The sequence below is a fragment of the Bombus bifarius genome, unplaced genomic scaffold (genome assembly GCF_011952205.1).
Source record: "Bombus bifarius isolate JDL3187 unplaced genomic scaffold, Bbif_JDL3187 scf7180000008008, whole genome shotgun sequence".
NCBI classification, from domain to species: Eukaryota; Metazoa; Arthropoda; class Insecta; order Hymenoptera; family Apidae; genus Bombus; species Bombus bifarius.
Window position 1 is genome coordinate 1,966,857 of NW_022884386.1, and position 23,212 is coordinate 1,990,068.

General features: G+C 37.6%; 1 protein-coding gene across 1 annotated transcript in view; it reads right to left on the bottom strand.

The window, feature by feature from the left end:
- Window positions 1–22,209, bottom strand: part of LOC117206856 (plastin-2) — a 45,292-nt gene extending 23,083 nt beyond the window's left edge. The window contains exon 1 of the mRNA XM_033446582.1: window positions 21,851–22,209. Within this exon, the coding sequence (XP_033302473.1) occupies window positions 21,851–21,901 (51 nt within the window). The 5' untranslated portion in view covers window positions 21,902–22,209. The remainder of the gene's footprint in view (window positions 1–21,850) is intronic.
- Window positions 22,210–23,212: the final 1,003 nt, after the last annotated feature.

Genomic DNA, 23,212 nt, shown 5'->3' on the forward strand with positions numbered 1-23,212 from the left:
AAAATGAGTCAGAAAAATATGAGTAATTCGATTAGGAATCTTACGAAACAGTGAACAAATTGAGACTAACCAATCAATAAGACGTTCCATCCATGACTAATGGCTACAAATCACGTTCTGCTACACTGTGAAGATTGACCAAACGATAACTTCAATAATCGCAAACTATCATTCCTTCAATCATATAACGATTGCGTTCAATCCAATGAATCAACTTCCTACGACCAACAAATGAATTATTCGACAAAATATTCCATTTGCTTATATTATAATATAGAGTTTGTAAAAAGGAATCCGATGGTATATACGTGACCACATGTGATCCAACAAATTCTCAACTTACGAGTCGAGCGAGCGAGATCGGTGACGGTGAGTCAAGCTCGCATTCTTCCAAGTACGATCACCTCTGATTTTATTTCATTGCTCGATGCGCTCGCAGGACCTCCTTATACGTGCATACGCCTCTAAACATAAACCCAAGTCGTGTTTCTCTGTCCCACGAGAGAGAGTTCCATTCACCACTTTGTGCGCGCGCGTGACAATCGCGCTCCACCGATTTAATTTCGGTATACATCGTGTTTTTGCCTGTTTACTCGAATCTGGGGCACGTTGTTTCGACCTTTTTAAACCTCCATTGTTTGCCTCGATGGAGAGATTGTGCGTTTTTCATTTTAATTTCGCACATGTAATTTCGCGCGCGCAACTTTTACGAAGGTTGAAATTATCATAGATCTCAGATTCTAGATTTTAGATTATAGAAATTATACCAAGACGTGGGAATTGCGGTATCTCTAAAAATTCTTTGCTTCGTTCGCGTAACTTCGAGCTTTCGAAATCTCAACTCGAGGCAACCTGTTCCAAAGCCACCAATTGTACGCGATACAAAATTCGCGAGTTAATCACCACGGTGGAGATTAGGATTAACCTGCTATAATCGAGTTCTTCTTTGCTTGTAAAAACAACTTGCCGCTCGTTCTAGTTCTGTTTTTTCTCAGAAGAGAGAAATAACGATTATCGTTTGCTATAAACGATCGTTAGTAGAACATAAATATCATTCACTCGCGCTTATTATCCGAGTACTATACGATATATCGATGTTAGTCGCTACACTTGTACTCACGCTACTCTGACACATAGGTCTTTTGTATTTCAAAATTGCGTAACAATACAACGAGTTAATTTTCTCATTTTATGCAACAATATATCTAAGCTCGTGTCAGTTTAACAAGAAACATGTCACGCTGATCCGAACGTACTAAAACGTGCATCTACGCCTCTTCCAGCCACAGAGTTAATTGCACGGGGCCAATTAACGTGGCATAGCGACATTTTGCGCAAACGACTCCGGTGACATCGGATAATAGTTTCGTCGAGGTTTTGTGAACCTGTCGCGTTGCAGGTAGGTAATTTAACGCTGCTCGATTCAGAAGCGCTTTCCGCTTGCGACATCGCGGTCGCGCTGGCGAGGCTGGAAAGTTTCCCTCTGACTAAAAACCTCGACTGCCAAGGAAACGTCCATAAGCGATGAAAGATGTCGGTGGAAGCACCGATACTTGATCTGAGTTCTAACGAGCCAAAGGCGAACGCGTGAGGAATAGGACGTTGAAAATGCAGTTTGGAAAGTAAATGCTGTACGTTAAAATTGAACTTGCTGGTTTAACCCCTTAAAGAATTTTGATCCGAAAACGTAAACAAGCTATTATACAGGGTGGTTGGTAACTGGTGGTACAAGCGGACAGGGGGTGATTCTAGGCGAAAAAAGAAGTCGAAAATATAGAATACAAATTTTTCGTCTGAGGCTTTGTTTTCGAGAAAATCGACTTTGAATTTTCGCTCGGTACGCGTACGGTACGTTATAACGAATCTCACTGTAGATCGTTGTCTCGATGGAAAAAAAAAATTTTTTATTCTATATTTTCGACTTCTTTTTCGCATAGAATCGCCCCCTTCCCGCTTGTACCACCAGTTACCAACCACCCTGTATATTATATTTGGCCCGATCATCACACTACGGGTTATATCCGTAATATTTACGTTTGGTACGATCATCGTACTACTGGCTATGCCCGTAGTTGTAGGTTAAGGGGTTAATGAGGCGAAACCATTAATTAAGGACTAATATTTCGTTGATGCAACGTTCGATTTGTGGTTTTCTAGAACGCGAACATTTATCAAACTTTATACTTTTATGATACGATGAAGACGACGAATAGAGTTAAAGATATAGCTCGCTAACAATTATTAATGATCGAAATTGCAGTTCAATTCATTACGTACGTCAATATTATATTTTCGTTATACTTTATATACAGGGTGGTTGGTAACTGGTGGTACAAGCGGAAAGGGGGTGATTCTGCGCGAAAAAAGAAGTCGAAAATATAGAATAAAAATTTTTTTTTTCCATCGAGACAACGATCTACAGTGAGATTCGTTATAACGTACCGCACGCGTACCGAGCGAAGATTCGAAGTCGATTTTCTCGAAAACAAAGCCTCAGACGAAAAATTTTTATTCTATATTTTCGACTTCTTTTTTCGCCTAGAATCACCCCCTTTCCGCTTGTACCACCAGTTACCAACCACCCTGTATAGCTTGCATTACAGTACTCTTTACGCTTCGTATTATTTATAATATAAGGTCTAATTATTTCTCTGTTGTTAAACTTGCACACGAGCATTCATTCACAGCGTGCGTATAATTAATCAGCAGTTCTCGTTCCGAGGATAGCAGAAATCATAAATGCTAATTGCATGGAACAATGATCGTCGGTTGAAGAAGAATTTCTTCGAACTAGCTGCTTTCCAAAAGTGTTATTCATCGACATACTTAGAGTTTCCTCCTCTGAGTTCCTAACAACTCCGACTTACTCACCGACGGTGTATCTTAACTACCATAACCTTCACCCCGTTAGTCTTTCCATAAACATCTTTCCTACAAACTACCCCATTATTTCTGTCACTCGACAACATATTTATTAACCCATCAAGGATCAAGCGGTGAATTAATATGTAAAAGTAGTGCGAGCCCGATGTTAAGTTATCGTTCTGTCGATGTACCGAAAATTATTATAATAATTGATATGGAAGCGCGCCATGTGTATAAATTGGAGACGAAAAATGTTATAAAATACTACAATTTCTTCGAATTTCTACCTCGGTAATCTTCGATTATCTTGAGCACTATAATTACAATTTATGTATAGGTTTAGATTTAAAACTTGTTAAGAAACCAGTTATGAAACAGAATTAACGTATTTCCATTTTACCGTAGTTAATTGAAGATTACATTTAAGAGTTAATAAATGATATCTATGGCATAAGAGGTAGGAACAGGAATTAAAATTCAATCTTCTAAAATTAAGTAACTTTCTCTTTTTCGCGAGCAGGAAATTTGTTGTGGAAATCTAATTGAAAAGTAGCGTAAACTAACATCTTATATAAATAATTATCGTTATTATAATAACTGAAATTTAATGTAAACCACTCTAATCGCTATAACTTAACGATACTAGTCAATATTCGATATTATATGTAATTATAATTCATCGTACCATATTTAATATTCAATTTCATCTTCTTCTTTAACGTTACCCTAGAAACTCTCCCTTTGTAAGATTCGCCCGGTGCACAAATGTACCGGAAATCGTCAGAAACGATCTACGCGAACTTAACGAAACGACAGTGGCCCACTTTCTTGCGCAGGGCGGACAAGAAGTCGGAGACGAAGAAAATCAGAGCGCAACCCTCGATTGCGATCGATCCCGCGAATTAAAACAAGCGAGTCAATGCATCGTGAATAAGTTCGAAAGAAGCGCGATCATCTCCACGCCATTCATATTGCTTACACCGAAGAATATCTCAGATAACGTTCCTTGTTCCGTATAATTCAATTCTATTTTTAATGCTATCTTCGGTTTCCGGCCAGTCACATGTCTCGTTCCAACGATAAAATAACTTTTGACAAAAATTAGTTACGACAAAGAAAAAATAAGAAAGGAAAAAATAAGAACTAATCACATGTAGTGACTCGTGAAAGTGTTCGAACGCTTACAGAAACTTTTTACGAATATACTGTGTGCGTTGCACGAAATATTTCGAAATTTTATTGCTGTTACGATCAGACTATCGTCAAGCCTCTATGCAATATTCGATTGAAAACAACGCTGCATACATCGATTCTTACATTCTTATCGCTTAAATAATTTCGTAGCCGTGAAAACGTACAGCGACCTGAGTTTGTTCCGAACGATGACGCGTAACTCGTTTGAAATTATTTATCTTGACACGATCAAGGACCAACGTATCAATTTTTCCATCGACCCGATATAACACGCGAGCTTACAAACGAAACACGCTATTGCCTTTTGTGGCTTTGCATCGAACGATATTATATATCGTCATACTTGTTACATACACCGATAAAACAACGTTCGATTTGTCAAAACTTATCGAAGGAAATTCGTAGAAATTCTAGAGCGATAAAAGTAGTACAAGTGAAGGCGCGATGACAGTAGCGGATGCACGGCGAAAGAATTTATCAACATTCGCCACAATAGCCTGGAGCTGCAAAAAGGGGTACAGAGTTACGCAGATACGGTGATCCGAAAGTAGTCAACGAGATGCAGACACTGAAACGACTCTCTCGATGGATCTTGTTTCCTGTGGTCATCCACTGGTCTTTATACGCCACACGTAGACACACTATACGACGTGGCCGTTACAGTTATACAGTTTCGATTGCCAACTGCGCTTTAATCCCTTTCCAAGTATAGTCGCGAGATTGTTTTGTATAAAAGCTAGAACATCGCATCTGCGCGGCTCTGTACACTGTTGACTCAGCTGACAAGGTCTCGAGCTTTCTTAATACGATGACACACGATCCGCGTTTTATCTGCATAATATGGTATAAACATAGTATTGCTATTTGCGAAAGTTAACGACAATATTGAAAATTAAAAAAGAATAACGTTATATTTATAGAGGATGACTCAGCAGGGTATAACAGCGAGTAAAGCTTTCAAAATATATTCTTCAAGCTGATTTTCATTTTGTTTCGCCTCGATCAACGAATCTAATTCCTCTCTGGTGTATCTTTCTTCTTCCGAGTCATCCACGCATAAAAGTTTCATCGTGAAATTGTAGACGATATCGAAGACCAAAGCGTTAGCCTCTTTCTATCTTGTATTTTTATTGTTAACTTTTTAGCAAAATTTTAAACGACCTATCCTTATCGCTATCGCACCTTTTGCTCGACTATGCCTATTGTATCTAGAATATCTCGAGAATGTTCGACTATTAAACCTTGAAATACACCGCATGAGAGACTGTTTGGTAAATGCATGGAGAAATCGCGCGTCGATAAACCAGATAAATAAATAAAACAGCGGAGCAGCAAGGCGAATGAAAAGGACGAGGCGGTGGTGAGTGGAGGAACGAGAAGTTTCCATCGAAGGAATTCGAAATCACGCAGAAGCCATATTTCCTCTTTCGACATTGCCAACATCGATAATTATCACGAGGAAATGGTAAAACCACCGGATGACGAGCGGTCCGCGCAACACCGAGGAAGTTCCCAGGATATAGACCGTCTCGGTTATCTATCCATTCGCCGGTTTCTTCTGAACGCGACCCGCCAAGGGAATGCAGAAAGTCTGATCTTCTTGCCCCATTGTTCGACGAGTCTCGTATTAATTAGAGGCAAATGCTCCGACACTCGGTGGAATTTACATTGAGAACCGTACGAGACCAGTGTGAGAGGATTAACGGTTTTACGGGCATTCCGGATATTTTCAACGGAGGATATTTTCGTCCCACGAGAACGCGAGAACCTGACTGTTTCGAGAATACACGCGGCCTCCTTCGCTTTGGAATTCGAAAAAGTCTGGCTAGCTAAGGACAAACTCGAACGACTGGCGTCTCGAGTGCCGTGAGATCGATGATAGTTACGAAAGCGTGTTTGTGCGTCTTTTATTCTTACGCAAACCTTGAAAATATTCTCGACGTAAAAGAATATAATTGATAAATATCATTCTTAAAACGGAATATGTAATTCCACTTGCAGAATGGGTCGTGACGAGAAAATGATAAGCATCTTTGAACGTAATCGTACGATCTTATTAATCTCGTCGTCTCTGATATTCAATTAGCCATCGTCGTTTCGCCTTCTGCATCTTTAACGTCCAATTAACCATCGTCATTCGCTTTACATCGAATATATCGAGGCTAAAGTATCCGGATAACGAACTCGAAACGTAAAAATCATATGATACTTTATTGACGAAAATTATGCAAAAAAGGCAACTAACGAGACATTTACCTCGACACTAAGAATCGTTATAGACGCAAACGCAAACGTCTTTAGCGAGCAATTAAGAGGCTAGAGGTGGGCATGACTTCGTTTTACGCGGACTCATTAGCACGGCTTAATCACGACGAGTCCGGTTACCGATCGTCCTCGCCGATCGTCGTGCTAACGTTTCTATTACGATCGACCTTCGGGAGTCGTGTTTCGATTAGCAAAGCTACGGGGCGAAACGCAAAACCACCGCACCGGTTGACAGATTGAAACGTATGCACCGGTACGGTAGTCTCTCTCTCTCTCTCTCTCTTTCTCGCTCTCTTTCTCGCATACACACCCACGCACACGATACTGTCATTCTCACGGATCGGTAACTCGACCAAACTTATTAATCCAAGGGACCAACAGCTACCCTGTAAGAAGATACATCCGCCCCGTGACTCATCAATTTCGAGATACCTTATTTATCCATAAGGCGCATTAAGGGCGAGTACTCGGAAGCTTATCGAGCCGAACGACTCTTTTTCTCTTGCGAATGGTTGGTTTAATGGTTGGGTTATCGCTCGGCAGAAGAGGATTCGAAATGCCGAAGAATTCTGGATACGTTTCGGACACGTCGAAAAGTTGGAAAGTTTCACCGAAAATAAGATCGTTACGAATTTAACCCTTCGTCCGTATACGACGTCGTTTTTGATCAGTAATTTCAAGTAATTTTCCATTTCTTTCCTATTCTTTCATATTTTTGGTGAAATTTTACTTTGCTCAAAAAGTTAGTAGTAAACGAAGTAAGATATAGCGGTAAAAGTTATTGGATGGGATTCTAGTAACTTGGAAGAGTGTTCCGGAGATTTTGAGAATATTTTAAGACGCAAAAAATCACTTGCTATCAAAATACAGCTGCCCGAGAGTTAAGACATTCATCGCTATCGAGATACGACGTATTTTTCCTTCCTCGGAAGTTGCATATTTTTTTCATCAGAGACGTATCGAAGAATTAATATTCAAAGTAGATACAGAAAAAATAGATAGGTTTAATTTTTGTATGTTTCGTCTGTGCTGACTGAGAAGAAACATTTTAATACGAAATATTCGGAGAAGGAATTATTATAAGTAAGTGATAAATAGGTAATAAGTAGATAGTAAATCCAGAATTTTCTGTCGATGAATAATTCACGCGAATAACGTTAGTCTAGTACTTTTGTTAATTTAACGTAAATAATATTATTCCCTATAACTAACGCTATTAATATTTGTAGGTATTCAAAGGGATGACGAAAACATATATTTAATTTAAAAATAAAAAAAAAAATTAAAATTGTCCACCTATAAAAGATAGAAAATGTGATTTATGTTTTTCATTAGTACATTGTTTCTCAACATATTCAACGGTAGAAACGAATGTGTTAAAAATTCTGTTTTTAGAGGTTTAAAGAATTTTGTTATTGCGTATGGTGAAGTATGTTGTTGTTGAGAAAGTGTATGGTTCGTCGATGATTCAGTTCATATTTTCCAGAAGATTGTTTGAAACGTGGATTGTTTAGGAAGCTTGAACAAGCGAAGCGATGAAATTGTGTTCCAAAAATGTCGACGAACTCTGTTTCTCTTTACCGTAACTTCGTTTACGTACACGGGAAAGTCTGCGAAAACTCGAAGCTAGTGTGGCAGGAAATCTTTGTTGATCTTGAAGGTCCTTGTAAACGCTGCAGGATGGGAATATCCGCTCACCCGATCGAACGTGTACAAGGTGCACTTTCGTGCTAGAGAAATGGCGTACGTAAAGAATATTCGCGCCGACAGTTTTGCTTTTTATAGAGAAAATGAATTGCGTATCGTCGTGCGAAAAGAGGGCGAATTTTGGAATTCGTTTGATCGACGAATTTTCAAATATTTCGAAAATTAAATTTTTGAATCGTCAAGTATTCCAATGGCTAGAATTCGAAATTCTTAAATATTCTCCAATAGTCCAAACTCCAATAGTTCCAAATCCTTAAATATTCCAACAGCCATATTTCCAAATTGTCTTGATGTTCCAATCTCCGATTTTCAAACATTCCAATTGCTAATTTTTTTAGCATGAAAACATAAGAAAGAAATGGAAAATTACTTGAAATTACTGATCAAAAACGACGTCGTACTTTTTCTTTCTTTTCTTTTCAACATTCCAATGGTCAAAATCTGAAATTTTTAAATATTCCAGCAATCATCAAATTTCCGAACGTTCCAATCGTCTACATTCGAATTTTCAAGTATACTCCCGACCATAAAAATTGTCAAATCTCTAATCACCGAATTGTCAAATTTTCTCCACCGTAAATACACCGCCAAATGTTCCTCGTGTACACCTATGACTTCTTCCTCTCGTTCCCAAACGCCAAAAACGCTTTCATCGACCACTTCACATGAATCACCCATCGCTCATTTCCTGTGAATAGTAGCATTTGGTATTCTCCTAAGCCATCGTGCAAAACTACGTGTATTCCCAGTATTCAAACGCTACACGCGTACAATATATGCAGGGTGGTTGGTAACTGGTGGTAAAAACGGAAAGGGGGTGACTCTATTCGAAAAAAGAGGTCGAAAATATAGAATAAAAATTTCTTTTATCTTTTTTTCAATTTTTCCATCGAGACAACGATCTACAGTGAGATCCGTGCACGCGTACCGAGCGAAAATTCAAAGTCGATTTTCTCGAAAACAAAGCCTCGAACGAAAAATTTTTACTCTATATTTTCGACTTCTTTTTTCGCGTAGAATCACCCCCTTTCTGCTTGAACCACCAGTTACCAACCACCCTGTATATTTAAGTCGATCTTTTCCTTCTTCTTATCTATCTTCTTATCTATCTTCTTATAAGATTGGACATACTTCATCGAACTGACCAGATATTTCTATCTACGACGATTTACATACTTCTATAAGCTGTCGTTAATCTTCATTGCAACGTTAATTCGATTGATTTTTCATGCTATCTTTATAATTGAGATGCAATTTATTTATAAAAATCGAGTAAATATAAAGTATCGATTCGTTGAAGGAAGTTCGTTTCATCGACGCTTTATCGCAGCACTTGCAAGTCTGGAATCTCGTTAGAAAAGGAATTAATTAGAAATACAGGCGTAATAAGGAGCTAAGCGTGGGAACCGAACTGGCACAGGACGCGTGTACATGCACACGACACCCTACAAACGTACGCCTGTGTATTTATGTGAGAAAAAAGAACCAGGAAACAGCACTTTGATACTCTCTACTATGAGTGGAATTAACAACACTCGACCATGTTTTCATATACCAGCTGTAAAACCTATACAGTCGGTGGACCAAAATATTCGAACAAGTAAATCGAACGAGATCTACCGAATATCTTAATTGTACCAGTTGTTCTTAAATTTCTAGTAAAATAAATTTCAAAAAATGATTTTACACTCGATATGTTCTATCTGAACTAAAACGCTTCGAAACTTTTAATAGAGCAAATTCGCAGAATTTTATCCTACAAATTTTGCGTTAAATAAAATGATTAAAAATTCCCCCTCGTTTGTTACTTAGTTTTCGTTTAATGTAAAATTCGTAGAATAGAGTCTTTCAGATTGAAACTACCAGAGGAATTTCGCAGCGCTCGATTCAATTAGAATCTTCAATGATCGACTAGGATAACAGATGGTTAAGGAACGAGAAAATAAACGAAGAGGAATCGTTAATTACTTTAACTCTCAAATAATCTGACAGTGTTTCGAGGAAATGAGCTGTTCTTCGTACGATTATCTCCGCTGCTTATTATTCATCTTTGCTTATTATTCGTAGACGCGTCATTGTTGTCCTACCACGACTCATCGTCAGCCAGCTAAACGATATCTCGAATAACTTAAAAACCAACAGCTAATATCGACAGCATGCGCTTTTTATTATCCTCCATCCCCGATATCTATCGCCAATGGATACCATCGAATATTCGCAATCGTTTTAGCTTATCTATAGAACTGCAGCGACGACCATCCAACTTCAAACCTCCAATTTTCATCGATCGCGTCCCAACAATGGAAACGATATTCAGACGATTCTACGTATAAATAAAATTCTGTCGCAAAAAAATATGACCAACTGACTTATTCAACGAAAAAAGGCAAATCGATACGAAACATTTCCTTATACAAACAGAAGCTCACTATAAAAATACGATCGCCCGAGTTGTTCAAGGAAAAAGACGAATCGATCAAATTCAAACGTTCGAGGGGAATACGACTCACATGAAAAATCAGCAGGCCGATTCACCTCTGCTGAAGCTTCGTAAACCACCATATTTTATCTTTATAAAGAGCACATTCATAGACGAGAAATTCCTGATGCAAGTTATGAGCGTATTTTTCCAGCGCTGCACGCAGAAACAGCAGAAACATTGTGCACCACGAAATTACGCTGGATGCAAAACGAGAGAAATCTCTCGTCTTTTCTTTCCTCCGACGGGACGAGCACAAATAGCAGGGCATTAAGTTTTACAAGGTACAACGTGCATTAAGCAAGAAACAAGCTCGAACAAACGAGCTTTACATGTTGCTAAATGATCAAAGTACGAACGAATAAAGTGGAAATCTCGCTGGACCTTAAGGTACGTGTTATTCGATGGTTAAAGCACAGAGAGAACGATAGATAGGCTTCGAAAAGCGGTTGTTATTATTAACGCTAGAACTACCGGTTACTGAAATACAAGACTCGCGTCGAGGAAACAAAAATGGAACATTTGCTCAGAAATATATAACGTGATGTACTTTAGTGCTTCGAATTTATACGGTTTGTATGGAAAATTACGAATTAATGGTTTTCGCTTCTCTCGTAGTTCTATCGTTCATCCAAGAACAACGATTTAAGTCTTCAAAGACGATTATGCAACGAGTAGAATAAGAGAAATAATAGAATAATTTGGAAAGAATAGGAACTTTACAACAGATATGGAGAAGATTTTCTATTAAAACTGTCTACTAACAACGAATACATATTCGAGAATCATCAAACTGTTCCCCGAAACTCGTATCCACGCGACATGCGTTCACTCGATAGATTACGACGATTAAATCGTGTCGTTGCTGATCGCACGATGAATATTCGACGAATACCAATATTCTGTGCATAAAATTAGCTTTATTTCACTTTTGCCTCTATGCATATGAAGACATTACCGTTTTTCAATATATCCTCGTTATCTTCTGCTTCTGATTAGATACTTGCAGGAGCATTTATTACTCATTTCGATAATAAACCGTGAAACGATATTCATAGGAATTGGTAATTAGAAAAACGGAAGTCGCTTCTGATTAAAAAGTTGCAGATGGTCATCGGACGCTTAACGGTCTTTTGGCACGAAACACGATAAATTAATTATGTGTACATCGTGATGTTGATTATCGACCGAATGGTTCAGCATATTCTTTCACATGCTCCATTTATATGGAGATTTCAAGGCTGGCAATTATCATGCCATTTAGCATCCATTACGAACGCTATGAGTGATTCACTGTCGAACTTTTCACCCGAGGTTCAACACTCGTTCGACTTCCGGTTCTCCTCTTGTGCGCAAGAAAGTAAAAATACGCTGGTTCTCAACTCGCAGAGCGTTGAAAAACATGACGAAAGTAGGATGGAAATCGCGTCGAAACAAAGAAGAGAATATTATTCGATAAAAGCAAATAGAAAGAAAATAAAAATAAAGGCAAATTACACGAATGGGAAAGTAAGCAAAGTTTATAAATTACGAGAATTTTTAATCCTAACAGGTCCATAGGACGTTGATGAATTTGACCACTACAAAATTATCGTGAGAGGAGATAACATTAATGTCATCGTAGGATGAAATTTCATCTCGTTTAGAATTTGGAAAATTTTATTTTACAAATCGATAAACTAAAACGAAAATGGAATTAAATGTTTCATTATTACTCGATATCGGATTAAAAGCGAAATGATAATTGCTCGTACAAATAACATTGCAATTATTACCGAATGTTAATATTGAAACTACATATATTCACATAGGGTAGAATTTCAATCGTGACGCAATTTCTACCGCAAATAATAATACAAAATCGCAGTAACAGAACGTACGTTATATATTACGTTTCAATATTACAATTTACAATCAGTGGAAAATAAATGAAACACAAATTAAATAGTGAGGCAACATTTGAACACGTTATTGCATAACACTATTCATTTTAATGCAGAGACTAATTAGCGTGGATCGAAATACGACAGACGGTAAATATAACAAACGACAGATGATCAATCAAACTCGTCGCAGCTGCTATCAAATTGAAAGTGTTCTAAAATTCTGCGTGATCGCGTTACCTTCGAAAGTACATTCGTTTTATGATGCAACGACCGAGAACGCGATATTCCCGAAGAGTTTCAACCAAAATGCATGTTTTCGTTCTGATAATGTATCATCGAGGAAGTGCGATTGTCAGACGAAATTTGGAACATACGAGCAACCGGTGACTCATACGAATGATAAGAATCTGTTGTTTAATTCATCGTTGTTCCTCGATTGATTTTTCCATTCGATTTGTTTTTCGTATAAGGAAGATCCATAGATGAAGAATTTTCGAATTCAATATCGTCATGCTTTCTTTCGCTTTTATACGAGGAAGGATCATGGACGAAGAATTTTCCGTTCCGATGCTATTGTTTCGTTCGTCTTACTTTTATACTTTTACTTTTAAGAGAGATTTTGGCTTTTCCATCCTTTTGCAAATATATTTTGCAGGCCGAGGATTCGAACTCGCGACGCGTCGTCTTCGGTTGTGGGCCTTAACGAGCGTAGCTGGCTGCCCCGCCGTTTCGTTCGTCTTTTCACATAGGAAAAATCAATGAATCGAGAATAACGTCTGGGGAATAGCATAAAACACAGCGCTCCACCTAGGAACACGACGTTCCATAGCGACTTTATATTTTAAGCGACCGATCGTAGTCCATTTACTATTCCAGCGGCGAGTAGTTGCATAATAATCACGGCACGACATTACAACAGAGACTCGTTGAGCAACAATTCGAATAGAACGCATTGTTGGCCTACGAACGAGCTTTTACTCGAACCGCGTCCCATACGGTTACACCACGCCGCACCACAGAGAAAACGAGAGAAAAGAGGAAGAAATTCGGCGTACAACGAACTGACAATGAATTGTTCGCCGCGATATTACGACATCGTCGAGGCTCGACGAACGTTCTATCTTGAGCAATATTCGCCAGACACATTTTAAACAAACTTCTAATCTCCGTGACATTCGAACGATATCCTTGACTCGGAACCAATGTAATTGTCACATCTCGCGCTAAGATAAATTACATATCGAACTGAATGAGAAAAAAGATCATTCGATTTACTTAACTTTGTCGAAGGGAAAATGAGATCAAGCATCGTTGAAGCTTAAAACCAATAAATAACATCTCGTACGACGATAAGTGAGATACCAAATTCAATGAATAAGATACAAAGTTATTCGATTTAATTAAACGAATAAGATACAAAGTTATTCGATTTAATTAAAAATTTTCGAAGAAGAAGAGACCGAGGATCGTCGGGAATGTAACTGTAGCATGTGGTACGGCGATAAGTGAAATATTTAAATTGAACGAGCAATATACAACGTTAGCTTAGTTTGACTAATATTTTTGGAAGACAACGAGAAAGAGAGAAGCAAGCATCGTTGAAATGCGTAAATAGCAAACAGATAATGTAAGTTATTTATGGGTTACTTTAACTCGAAAAACGAATGGTTTCGGTCGATCCACAGGCACAAGCTTGATAACGTATACCTGATACAACCTGCAACACCTCCTTCGTGAACATTATAACGCATTGCTGCATTAATTTCATGCTCGCACAGGTGTGAAATAGTTTTGGTCCGAAGCCGCGATCTCACGGTTACCTGAGAAACACCCGATGCATGAAATATAATAACAAATCCCGAGCACCTTCTGTGAAATTGCTCTGAACGAGTTCAGTTTTATCTGAACGCGTTCGGTTTTATTTAAACGAGCCTATTACGAACATCGATGAACTCAACTAATTTCACTGTTGTTTGCTATCACCCATTTAAATGGTATTCAATTACTTGAAGCGTTCATTGAGCATCTTTGAAATTCAAGGCGCATGCTTCTACCATAAATTATACTTCAAATAACTTAATATAAATACAAATTATAAATTATACACGGACGTGCGTACTCTTGAATACGATATCACTGAAATCTTCTAAAATACTCGATAAGTACGATAAATAGTACGATAGATATTCTTCAAAATACTCACATAATAATTTCTGTACAGCTTTTGCGATACAGAAATTTTATTTTATTATCATATATCGTATGTTTGTAGTATATCAACGTAAAAGCGCAACGTAGATTAAAATTAATCGGATAAATAAATAAAAGAATACAATAAGAGAACATTTAAATAAAAATGAAAAAGCCACGAAATTTTTGAAAAAGCTTGAATAATAATTCGCGCAAAGCACTCGTGCAAAATTTCATAACATAAAATTAATTTCTGTACGAAAATCATTTATTTGTTAGCACACGGCACAGGTAAACGTACAACGAATATTTTATCAACGATAAACGCATTGTTAAGAATTACTTTATAAAGGCTTTTAAAATATTCAAGCTAAATATATATAACGTTCCTTTACTTCCATGAAACTTAAGTTACGCCCTAAACCAGCCGTAAATGCATTCTCCGATCGTTTCGGGGAGGCGTGTTTTCATTCCCTGCTGCGAACTGAGAATGGTAAACTGGGTCCGCGTAAACGTAGGCATTTAATTCTCAGTGCAACGTCGATAGTCTATTTTCGCTTTGCTGGAAAGGACCAACAGCACGATGGTCTGGATAAGAAAAGAACGACACGTGCCTACGCGCTGTAAGGACGCTTCAGGGGGTTGCGAGCACGTGCTCCTTTATTTACAGCAAGCCATTTTACCAACGCAACCGGAAGAATTAGTTCGACCGTACCGTGATCGTGTTTCTAGTACTCTCTATTTTACCATATGACTTTAATTGTTTCAAGCTTTGATTCTTTTCTCCGGGCGTTTTCTTTTCTAAAGAATACACGCTGGAGATACGAATAATATTCGATGGTTAATTCGAGGGTTTTTGGAAGATACGTTAATTAAAAAATCATTGAAAAGTATATTATATATTGTAGTATATTTAGAACTTCCCAAGATTAAACTATCGAGTTCTTAAAATTTGTATATTACTGTAAGCTAGTTTGAGTTACTTTTTAAATTGTAATCTAGCTTCGATTTGCTGATATCCGAAGGTATGTGTGCCTTAAAAACATAAAAAAAAAAAGAAACTCGCAAAAAAGAAAAAAAGCGAAAAATATATGTTTTTAAATATATAACGATCGCTTATTTCTATTCTATTAAACTCGAGAATAATCGAACATATGAATTTTGACGTATCAAGCTTCGATTAGAAGTATTTCGTCGACTGACTCAAACTTTCATTCAATAGTATGAAATAGCGCAGCGATGAATGAAAATCTATTGCTGTTCTCTCAGTAAGTAAAAACTATGCAGCAGATTCTTCCATAAAGATAATCTTTAAAAAAACGGTACAAAGCCCAGCAACCTATCTTCCAAAAATACCATGCAACCAACTTCTGGTTCTATTAGTCGAAAGACAAGATTCTTAATACGACCAGAAGATTTCCGGGATATTTTAATTGGAAACTCGCCAGAGGCGAGAAGAAAAAGCGGAAAAAGATATATCCGGGTCTGGCTACATCGCCACCCTTTTCACAGGAACACTCTTCACGACATTGTTTCTGACGGGGTGACTCTCAACCCCTTGTGCAACGAAGCGACCGTAATCCACACCGACACACGGCCACCATCACGTACTGCATATTTACATACTCGAGGGGTGATTTAGATGCGCTAAAAAAGCCTGCTATGCCAGGCATTAAAGCCGATGCAGCATGAACCAGAGTAACCAGAGTAACCAGAGTTTTCGAAGCGGACTCGGCACGGTCGAATCGACGCTTTCGAGAATTCGAAATCGTCCCTCCGGATGTCGTTATCTGATCTGTGTCTGGAATTCCGCCTATTACGCACCGACCAATGCGAATTTTTTCCTTGCCACGACAAATTTTCTTTCGTTATAGTGCCCCTTTTGTCTCTCTGAATATCCATTATTTTTTCAGTCGATAAAGACTTTGGGCTTTCCTATGTCGTCAAATCATAAATGCGCAAATTTTCTCTTCTCTTTTAGCGACGAGGAAAACCGAACGTTTGTTTCTTCGTTTTCACTAACGTAGATTAAAAGGACGAAGTTACGTAACATCTGCAGAATTATTGATTGTATATATCCGTAACTAGACTGTGGATGATTGTGCGAATTCACACTTTTATGAACACAAATAAAGAAATAGAATTTAAACGGAGATTCGTTTCATCCCTCAAATATATTGTACGCGCTCTACTTTACTCCTACGCACTCTATTGTACGAATACTCTACTTTGGATAATTCGTATATTTTTACGCGTTCTATAAACATCGGCAGTCTGTAACCTATTGAATCGTGGGTTCGTAATATCGGCGTAATAATAATCAAATAAAATCCTCCTCTCAGAAGCGAGAGGTCTAGAATAAAAAATTAATGAAGTGATTACGTGTCTACATATATAGGCGATAAATAATTAACATACACTTTATTCGATTTGTCATCCACTACCAACGAAACGCACTAAGACACGACCTATTTCCATTAATATTCCAAATTATTCCACGTATTCTACGTAATTCTTCCACAAGATATTCAATTACAAGGAAAAAAAGGAGGAAAAAGGCGAGAAGTACGAGGAGATGTTTCACCGTGCTCTATAATCGCTTTAGGACTCTCTGGAGTCTAAAGTGACGAGGACTCCTACGACTCCCTTTCGAGCACTCTCGGCCAAGTGCAAATACGAATCCCACCTCGATTACTTCCACTAACGACTTTCGCTACCGGAACGTAAATCCGAGACAGCGCAGGAAGCGGAGGGAAGGTCTATTAGATCTGTCCCGCGTCCTCCAACCAGACGAACCGAGTTAAACCCCAGCTGAAACTGAGTTAAGCACTGCGATACTTGGAGCACCTTGACCGTCGGAAATTGCCGTCCAAGAATTCGATCTGCTTGAATAACTCAAACAACCCTATTACCCCGGCGAATATCAAATTGCCTCGGGTCAATCTGATTGATAAGACGAAGCTTCTTTTTTAGTTCGAGTACCTCGATCGTGAAAAGTCTGTTTTATGAGTTCAAAGAACTCCAAGAGGTCGAATGATCGTAACCCATAAACGATATCGTTTGGGTCGTAAATGATTATAGTAGTCGGAGGTAAATATAAGTTACGATACTTCATCTTGAGATATGTACATGTATAATCTTAATTAATGTGATTGACATCGATATATAATTAATATCAACGATATCAACAGAAGGATAACACTTAACGATCGGCTGTACTTTCTTTTCAGGACGTACTCTCTATAATTTAAACGAGTCCCAACTATATTCAAATTCCACGATCATTGCAATACTTCGATTATTCTATTCTAAACGTCGTTCGGTATTACTTTGACACACGCGTTCGTCAAATTTTCCACTTCCTATAAACTTTTATTCCTATCTATTATAATATTATTTTCTACATATAATTAACTTAACGAATAATTTCATCAAGAAATATCTCGATTATCGTTTCAACCGTTTATCTTGTGATTCCCATGTATCCATATTACTCCGATATTTCAAATTTTCCTCTTTTATCACTTTACGACTTTAAAATCTATCCAGCTGTATAAAATCGCGAGACATGGCGATTGAAAATTTAAACGTGGCGCGGTTAGGCCCACGCTGAGCGTGACGTCAAGGGTGGTCCCCTCGGTGCTCTTCCACGCATACATACACATTCGTACGTGCGTTTTCGCAACGTTGCAACGGGCAGGATGTCGCGGAAGGGGTTGTGTTCTCGCACCGGTAACGCGATCAATAAGATAATTGAAGACTTTCTCGACAATGCCGGCGGAAGGGAGCAATTTCGCCATCTCCCTTGTACTTGAGCAAGGTCATTGTTTCCGAGGGGATTCTCATCTCGTTTCTAAGCACCATCCGCATCAACGGTTATAATTGTATCCTGCTGGTTTAAACGCCACACTAGCTGCCTACCTCCCATACTCAGAAACGAATAAATGCAGGAGAAATCCGACCCAAACGGTGGCCAGAACCGTGACTCATGAATTGCAGATTCGATCGATAAAACGGTGACGATAGGTTACGCTTGAAATAAAAAACACGACGAGTACGTATATTCGGATTAGTGATAGATAGAAACAAATATGGGAAGCTCGTCTTCTGTTTCTCTGTTCTCTTTTACTCGTAACTCGATTTACCACGATAGAGAAAGAAGTAGAGTACAATGAATCCTCTATTATGCGTAGATGAAAATTAACCGATAATAGTTTAATAACAACTCGCGTATTATCGACTATATATTTCGATAATATGCAATAGATGCATGTTTTTAAGTTTTAATTTGTATACTAGCTAACAAATACTGGAAAATTTCATAATTCAAATAATAATTTGTATAACATTATATTATTGTATTTCACTGTTATATTCATTACAAGATAACGTTGTATTCGTTCATTCTCAATTTCCAACTCAAAATTACAATTACTATTCCTGTAAGCAAAATTCCAGTTATAAAGGGTTAAAGGGCTCTATATTAAAAGACTGTAAACTCGTATAGAAGAGCAAATTCAATTAATCCTCAGCCACAGACACGCGAGCAAGAGTAAAAGGTTTCACGAAACGAGACATACATGCTCGGTTAAAATCAACCGTGAAAAGTGAACTTGTAAGAACAAGGAATAACGACTTGGTTACGAGATGCTGTAGCCCATCGAAACCGATCGAAAAACTGTGAATGGTGTGCATACATCTTGATGCACCATGTATATCCGCGAAGAAACGATCCCAACGGTAATAGCGATATATAATTGGAACAAGCGTAGGTATTTGAAGGACGAGCACGTGCGATCACGGTCACGTGTCTTCCTTTTGTACATTAGAGTGCAGCGACACGAGTGTTCAAGAGCTGAAACTCTTCTCCAAGTATGGGCATAACGGTATCGAGGAATTTTAGAGACATTTATCAGGGGGAAATTAAAGATCGAACGATCGGTTCCGTTAGGAAAGTTACATCGAAAGCAAATCCTCTTAAAACTGTAAGGTTTACATACAAAGCGACTTTTGTCACATTCTTTGGTACTTCAGCTTTCTGGTATTCTTCGTATCAAGCTGTATTGTACTCGATATAATCATTTGTTTTTCTATTGGTAAATTAACAAGATTCAATAATCAAATTATTATTGTTACTAAATTCAGATACATACTGATTATTAAGTCTTAAATTTATCAGGTAAATACTATATCGATAAATACGATATCTTCATGGTACATGGATGAAATAACCAGAATAGGATGCGACAACTTTCTAATGGTTGTTACGAGCGAGATTTGCGACATGGTGGAATCGATATTAAAATCGATCTATATCCTGACTTATTGTTTGATAAAAATAACCTCCTATTAAAACTGATTTTTACCAAAATAGTTCTTATTAAATAAATACAACTATTTTTATATCCCTATTAGTATAATTGTTATTAAATCCCTATTAGTATATTGTTATCAAACTCATTACTTTCTTACATGACAACATAACCTTAGTTAAGAAAAAGGGTAATTGATACTATTCAATATCCTTTTCAATATGTTCGTTTTTGCTATACTATGAAGAATCATTAATCCACGTAAGGATAAACTGGTCCCTATGTTAATTTAATTTATTTTTAATTTTTTGCTCCAAAAACACCTTAATCCAGAAGATTACAATTTCATGATCTACTTATGATGTTATATAATACACTGAATATTTTGTTTAAAAACATTAAGAACTGTTCGATAAACATTAAAAATGCTTAAATTACTTGAACATTTTTCCCCCTGAAAAAGTATAAAAATATATGCAAGGGTCGATTTTGCGTGAACCCTCCATTTATATAGCATGTAAATAACACGGGAAGATAATAAATTTCGTACAGTTAATATATGGTGCTTGTCGTATCGGCATAAGACAGAATGTAAATAAAGCAAATGTCGGTAAGGCGAACCGCGAAAACAATAGATAATGCGTGACTTATAACGAATGTTACAGTTAATGGACTTCTTCATCCGGACTATTTAACAAGCATGACAGCACGCAGCGCAAAATACGTTACGTATACGTATAGTAATAAGCGGAGAGAGTGGTTACATGTTACACGTGCGTGGACTTGTGTACGGAAGAGTATAAGTGAAAAGTGACCGGGTTACGATACTCGATATCGAACGTAATTACGCGCTCGATCGATTTGAAAAATTATTGACGTTCGATGCAGCTCAGACCGACACAATGTGCCCGCAGAACGTACATGCGTCATTTTTCTAAACGAATTACACATGATTCATATCCTCGTTACAATACAACCGCATAATGTTGCACTGATTCATAGATGCTTGTATGGCTTACTAGAAAAACAGTTGGTAAGATGCTACAGTACATTGATTGTCTGATGGATTATCATTATTGTATATAACATATTGTAATATAGCATTTATAATACGTACTATACATTCATAAAGTTTTTAATACTCTAATGTAAAATATTAAATTCTTTCATAAAGTGCTGAATGCTTTTATGGACGGTGGGAATTGTTTTTCTCGCCAATTAGTCACGCGTATGTACAATGTGAAAATATACTTTCATTTTTGCAGCTACCATACATAAACAATGGTAAGAAGGAAAAGATTGAATATTATGAAATATTAACTTAAAATAATATATTTAATATAGGAATGAGAATCATGGTACTCACAACCCTATTTCTAAGAAATAATGCACAAAAAAAAATATATCGATTTCACTAAAATAAATATAATATATTCTACTTCTATATTATATGTCTTGTAGTGAAAGTTTTGCTATTTACAAAAGTTTGAATTGTACCTACGGAAAGATTAAACAATTTCTAATTTCTTTACAAAGAGATGCTATTTACATAATAGAAACAAGCGACACCACACCGGCGCTGTGTGCAAGAAATACAAAATTTGCCCGGCAGTAGACGTATTACGAAATTTCGACCAAACTAATCATTCTCTGTTACCACACATGTATTTGTAAATAGAGACGATTGTCAACGCGATATGTACGTTTGAAATTTCGCGTAGGCTTGGCGTAAAAAACGGATAAACCGAGTACAGGGCGGCGACACCCGGCGTAGTCCCTACGAGGGTGGGTTTCCACGAAAGCATGCTGATAAAACCGGCGATCGATAAGGAGCCAGGGTATACGTTGTAATACGTGCAACATCAACGCGAAAACCATAGTAACGGATGCCTTACGAGTCGATTGTTCGAAATTCGATGATGAGTAAAAAGGACAAAGGCAAAAGGACTCACCGCTTGAAATTGCTCCAGCAACTCCTGCCGGTCGTCGATCGCAGTGGCCATGTTGTTCGAATATATAATCCTTCCGTCTTTCCTTTCTCTGCAGTCCCTGCGTGTAGCCCTTTTCACTCCCTCTTTCTCCTCTCTCTTAATTGATGTCCAGTGTACGGCAGTACACACCGATCAGACAGAGGAAATGTGTAACACGAGTCGGTAATTTTCACCCGGGGTACACGCGGGTAGTTACAAAAACGGTTACCTGGGGCGTTCTCGCACCTCGCGTACGCGTTTTTGGTTACGACGCGGTTACCAGCCAAACACCGCGAGGACGCGTCCTACTATTACGGAGTCGCAGCAAATACTGAGGCTCCGTACACCGTACACCAAACGAAGCGCGCGCCAGCCAGCCGAGCACACCCGAAAACGACCGAACCAGAAAGAAGGGACATTGCTGTCTTGACACCATAGGACAGGTCCGTGCCAGGTTCATCGAAAAACTTCAAATGTTATAAGTTGTAAACATTATCGTGCTTAGTTTATCTGCTTAACACACAAACAATCCTTTATTGACTCTTTTCTTCTTTTCTTTGTTTTCAGTCGTTATATTTTTTGACGGAACAAATTTTTGACGATTTCAAACCAGAAATATCGAATCGTCATTACCAGACTGTGGATTTTTATGCATTTATGAAAAATTTAAAGGTGCAAAAGTGCATAGAATGCATGTGATATGCGATATTGATATAAAATACCCAAAGTACAATACTCTCTATAATATTTAACAGGTAAAACAATTTTTTACCCAGATTTCATGTTCTTAATTATATTTATGAAAACATGAACTTATTAAATATACGCAGTCTACTTATTATATGTATATATAGATATATTCGTTGACTCCTTGCCTTATCATTTCTTTGGAAGCTATTTGAATAAGCGTTTAATTGTTCACCGTTATAGCAATATATGCCGTATAAATTACTTTTGTAATATTATGTGTAATTTGTATTTAATAATTCGCAGTCTGAGGTATTGGAAGTGGATTTTGATTTAAACTTTCTTATAAATCTAAACTGCCTCTGTTCGAGTCGGATAGAACTATAATATATAAATTGTTCTGAGGCAGCATCTATCGATTACATATATTGAAAAGTACGGGAAAGTGATAACGTAGTATTGGATTGGAAACTAAGTAATGCCATATAATGACAAGATCCGCAATCACTTAGTCGCCAACCCAATAGAAGCTGTTTCTTAAATTTATCTTAAAATTTATTATTATTTACGTTATTTTCTTGCGATAAATTTAAACTAATGGAAGTGCGTGAGTCATTTGTTTTTTTTTAAACTGAACATTAACCGTTTACTTACGTA